Below are 4,402 nucleotides of genomic sequence, written 5' to 3'. Positions count from 1 at the left end.
TATATTGTCTCTTATTTCTTCCATTGCCCGAACATCTTCTTGTGTTGGTTCTTCCCATTCATTAATTTCAGAATTTGTTGATCCATTTTTTTATAGTATACCGTCATCTTCATTGGCTTGTAACAAAACAATATCTTCAAACTTTTGTAAAATACTTATGTCATCAGAATCCATCATTCTTATAAAATTATGAAGGGTGAAACATGCAACAATGATATCACGCTGGGTTTTAAATTTGGCTCTTAATTTGTAGCTTTTGACTCCACACCAACCAAAATACGATCAAGTGAGTCCTGTAATCTAGATGCTATTCCAGCTCGTTTCTCAACTTTTTTGTTAGAAGTCTTCGTTCTTTTCTCTCTAGTAGGGCTTTGAACAACTGTATAATTAGCAATGTCATTTTCAATAAATTCATTTGTATAATGTATGTCACCTCCAATCTCAAAATCCTCATTGTTCTGATTAAATTTTTTAGGATTTGGATCTTCCGATGGCGCCCAAGCACTATAACCAGTAGCTACGATGTCCTTGAAACATTGTTCAAGCCCATCTAAAGATTTAAGACCTTCATTCTTAAACTTAGCGAATTTTGGATTAATCTATTTAAAATATGCAAAAGAATAAATATAAAAGATATCTAATAAATTTTAAAGATAAAATTAATTTATTGTATTATTTTATAATGCAAAATTAACATACCTTAATTTTATCAGTCCACCAAGATTCAGAAGCTAACACTATTTTTTTCTCGTGATTCCAACCAAAACCAGTCTCTTGTCCAACTAATTTAGCCCATAATTGAAAATAAGATTTAAAAGTATTCCATCTATTTCTTAGTTGTCTATACACATATAGGAGTCATGTTCTCTCTCTAATTTTTTTTGTAGATTTTTCCAACCAATTTTGCTGAAATATTTATTAGGTCTATTACCATTTCGTATCTCTTCCACACAGATAGTAAAAAATATTTTAGTATTCCAATCATCCCATTTTGCTTTTATAGTTTCTACTTCTTCATTTGTTGCATCTTCGTTTTCAATATTCACTTGACTAGAACCTCTTCTTGGATTTAATTTTGGAGCCATACTATATAAATTATAAATTATATCAAATTTTATGATGTATAACGTTAATAAAATAAATTTTAATATAAATAATAATCGTGAATGTAATAACACACTAAATAAAAATAAAATACTATAATAAAAAACCAAATAAAAATCACAAATAAATTAATAATAATAACGACAAAATGATAAAAAAATAAAAAAATAACTAATAATAACATAAAGTAATATGAAAATAGAGACAATATGAAAAAAAAGCAAATAATAATAACAATATGAAGAAAAAATAGTAAAAGAAATAAAAGAAAGCAATAATAATAATGTACAGCAATATGAAGCTTATAATAATAACAATATGAAGAAGAAAGGGTAAAAGAAAAGAACATGATAATTTATTGTTGATTTATTATTGAGTGTGTAGAAGAACAATAATATTTTAACTTTTAACCTTTTATATTTATATATGATTATATTTTATATCAAATCATTAAAGATTTTATCTCAAAATATTACATGATTTCTTGTAGCAGTAAATTTGGTAAAATATTACATAATAATGTTTTCAAAATATCAGATACAGATTCTTAAAAAATCATAACACTAGAAATTAATGATTCAATGTGATTAAATCTCAAACATCAAGTCAAGGTCAATACTGTATAAAATATAAATCCATCTATGAAAATAAAAACAAAAATAAAAGATATCACGTATGATTATAGCAAAAGAAAATAAAATTTGCGTTGATTTTGTATGAATTAGTTAATTGACTTTTTATATATGTATTGAAAACACAAAATAGATAAAAAAGATAGCATGAAGAGAAGAGGAGCTGTGGTTTGAGTTGGAACCTGATTCTGAGGTTCAAGGTATGAAGGAGACATTAAATGTATAGTACATTCATCTATGAAAAAAAGGGGGTAAAAGATATCTTTTTAAAATTTTAGTAAAGATATTTTTGTCTATCAATAATTACAAAACATCTTTTTTCTAAGGAAAAAAGTGTTGGGTTTTTTCTCTCCTTTGTGAGGCCCAAGCCCAACATTTTGGGGGTGTATTCTTGCACCCTAGTGTCACAACCCTAATTTAGTTTTTGAGGGTTATTGAGAGTGATAGAGAGTAGCCACAAAAGAGAGAAAGAAAGGGAAAAACAGAATTCCCGTTTTTGTCCAAAGCAGCAAATTTCAAATGGCAGTTTCTCAGTTGTTCACCGTTGGATCGGCTTGAAATTTAAACTGCATATTCCTATCATCTTGTTCTTCATTCTGATCGGTGGAGATGTTGATTGGAGGCTTGCAGTAGGAGAAATTGGTTTCGCAAGAGAGAAATTAGGTTTCCCGTTTTTACACAGAGCAGAAATTTTGGAACGGCAGTTTCTCATTCTTTCACCGTTGGATCGACGTGAAATTTGGACTGTAGATTCTTCACATCTTGTTCTTCATTCTGAACGGTGGAGATTTTAATTGGAGATCTACAGAGGGAGAAATTGGCTTCGATATCAGCTCTATTTTTTGGGTATATTTCATCTTCTTGCCTATTATTTGTGAGCTTTGGTGCATTGATGTTTTGGCTGGTTATTTGCACATTTTTGTGCTTTATTTGAGACTCTCTTGTACCTCATTTGATTATAGTAGAACTATTTTATTGGTCTTGATGATTCGTAATTTTTACCTCTCATAATTGGAGATTTTTCACATTAAAATTTCGGTATTTTTATTATTGTTTTACTTGCTATGTTTGCTTATTTACAGTTGCTACCATATTGTGTTGTGAATGTTTTTATATTATTCTTGTAGTTGGATATTTGTATTATTTCTGCCGCAACTAGACTCTTTTATCATAGTGGTCGGTTTTAATTTAAAGAATATTATTAATTGATTGTTAATATAAAAGCATAATCACCATAAAACTGGCAAAGTTAAATAAAAAATTAAGATTTTAGTTGAACTTACAGAACTTTTAACTTTGACAGATCTCCCAAAAATTCAGGCAGAGATCCTTCCAACTCGTTATTAGATAAATCCCTGAAACATGAACACATAAATTTATTGGTAAAAATAAGTGGCATACTTCAACTTATTAACACAACATTAATCAGCCACGATTATAGGTTATCACTGCTTACAAGTATTCTAGTTCCGTGAGACATGAGAATGATGAATTTATCTTCCCTCTCAGTTTGCTTGAGCTCAGATTCCTATATTATAATTCATAATATAATTCGGCAACCAACCCATACATTTAAGTTGAAATAAATTGCAAGATAAAAATGAACATGACGATGATGATGGTGCATACAATCAAGCAATGGCTTAATTAATTTGACATTAATATTAGCTTATTAGTACTTACAATGACGTGATCCTTGGATTGGTTTGATAGTTGCAAGTGAGACCCTCCCATGCAAATTGATCTGGAAGACATGGATCTCCTTGCCAACTTAACCTAGATATCTGGTACGCACTTTTGATGTCCTTCATACCACCAACTAATAATAAACACAATTCACCATCCTAATTAATTAAGTTAAACAATTTCTTAAACCTTCCTTAAAACCCAAGTTATAAATTATTTAGTTTAGTTTTACAAAAATGTTATTCGTACACTAAAATCAGCCACTAATATATTTATATATAAATATATGTGTGGTTTAATTTATTTTTAATGCGTATTTATATTTCAATATGTATTTTATACTAGTAGTTAATTTTAGTAGCTGATTTTGATGTATATATAATATAGTTATTAATTTTAATATATTAATAGTGTAAAATATTTTATAGCCCAACTAGTCATTTAATTATATTTGTTCTTTACTTCCTTTAAATGACTATTCACGCGATTAATATATAAAATAATTATTTTTAGTGATGTAACATTATGTAATTGAATATACATAAAAAATTTATTTTACAATGTCAATAAGTGTATTAGAATTAAATTTATATACATAAATTAATGTATTGTTTAACATGCTCATCCAAATATTCATTTATTCTAACCTCAGAAAAAGTAAAAGTCATTTAAAAATTTTAAATGAATGTGTTAATTAAAATAATTCTACCCCATAGTTTATATAGACTTTTATTTATATATGAAAAAATATAATTAACATGGAAGAATTTATACTTTTTGTTCATCAATATGATATACCAAAATTTAACCACTAAAATAACTCACATATTTATCTATAAAAACCTAAAACATTTAATATTAATGTAACAATTATATTATGTATATACTAAAATCAATTAGCAATATAAAATAAAATAAATATTAAAAAATTATTAAAATTTATTATTTTTTATCATCACTTAATTATTAATATAATTTTT

The 4,402-nt window shown here is 26.9% G+C and overlaps 2 protein-coding genes across 2 annotated transcripts; both read right to left on the bottom strand.

Moving 5' to 3' along the window:
• Window positions 1–242: 242 nt before the first annotated feature.
• Window positions 243–1,085, bottom strand: LOC107490213 (uncharacterized). Its single transcript, XM_016110987.1, has 3 exons — window positions 932–1,085; window positions 700–782; window positions 243–599 (listed from the first exon to the last, which is right to left on the bottom strand). Exons 1-3 carry the CDS (start codon window positions 1,083–1,085, stop codon window positions 243–245), a joined length of 594 nt encoding a protein of 197 aa, XP_015966473.1.
• Window positions 1,086–2,946: 1,861 nt separating this feature from the next.
• LOC107490246 (putative receptor-like protein kinase At3g46340) lies at window positions 2,947–3,657 on the bottom strand. The gene is made up of 3 exons (XM_052261400.1): window positions 3,420–3,657; window positions 3,193–3,264; window positions 2,947–3,091 (listed from the first exon to the last, which is right to left on the bottom strand). Exons 1-3 carry the CDS (start codon window positions 3,545–3,547, stop codon window positions 3,016–3,018), a joined length of 276 nt encoding a protein of 91 aa, XP_052117360.1. The 5' UTR covers window positions 3,548–3,657; the 3' UTR covers window positions 2,947–3,015.
• Between the last annotated feature and the right edge of the window lie 745 nt (window positions 3,658–4,402).

The sequence above is a fragment of the Arachis duranensis genome, chromosome 5 (assembly GCF_000817695.3).
Source record: "Arachis duranensis cultivar V14167 chromosome 5, aradu.V14167.gnm2.J7QH, whole genome shotgun sequence".
In the NCBI taxonomy this organism is placed as follows: domain Eukaryota; kingdom Viridiplantae; phylum Streptophyta; class Magnoliopsida; order Fabales; family Fabaceae; genus Arachis; species Arachis duranensis.
The sequence above is the reverse complement of the archived record's forward strand: the minus strand, read 5'-3'. Positions and strand labels throughout refer to the sequence as shown.

Bases quoted from the DNA above. Each gene is read 5' to 3' on its own strand.
- LOC107490246 (XM_052261400.1), bottom strand. From the start codon at position 3,547: ATGAAGGACATCAAAAGTGCGTACCAGATATCTAGGTTAAGTTGGCAA. The intron at 3,265-3,419 runs GTAAGTACTAAT...ATTATAATATAG, and splicing joins AATCCAAGGATCACGTCATT to GAATCTGAGCTCAAGCAAAC. The intron at 3,092-3,192 runs GTAAGCAGTGAT...TTCATGTTTCAG, and splicing joins CTCACGGAACTAGAATACTT to GGATTTATCTAATAACGAGT.
- LOC107490213 (XM_016110987.1), bottom strand. From the start codon at position 1,085: ATGGCTCCAAAATTAAATCCAAGAAGAGGTTCTAGTCAAGTGAATATT. The intron at 783-931 runs GTAATAGACCTA...GGGCTAAATTAG, and splicing joins TGTGGAAGAGATACGAAATG to TTGGACAAGAGACTGGTTTT. The intron at 600-699 runs GTATGTTAATTT...TATTTTAAATAG, and splicing joins GGTGGACTGATAAAATTAAG to ATTAATCCAAAATTCGCTAA.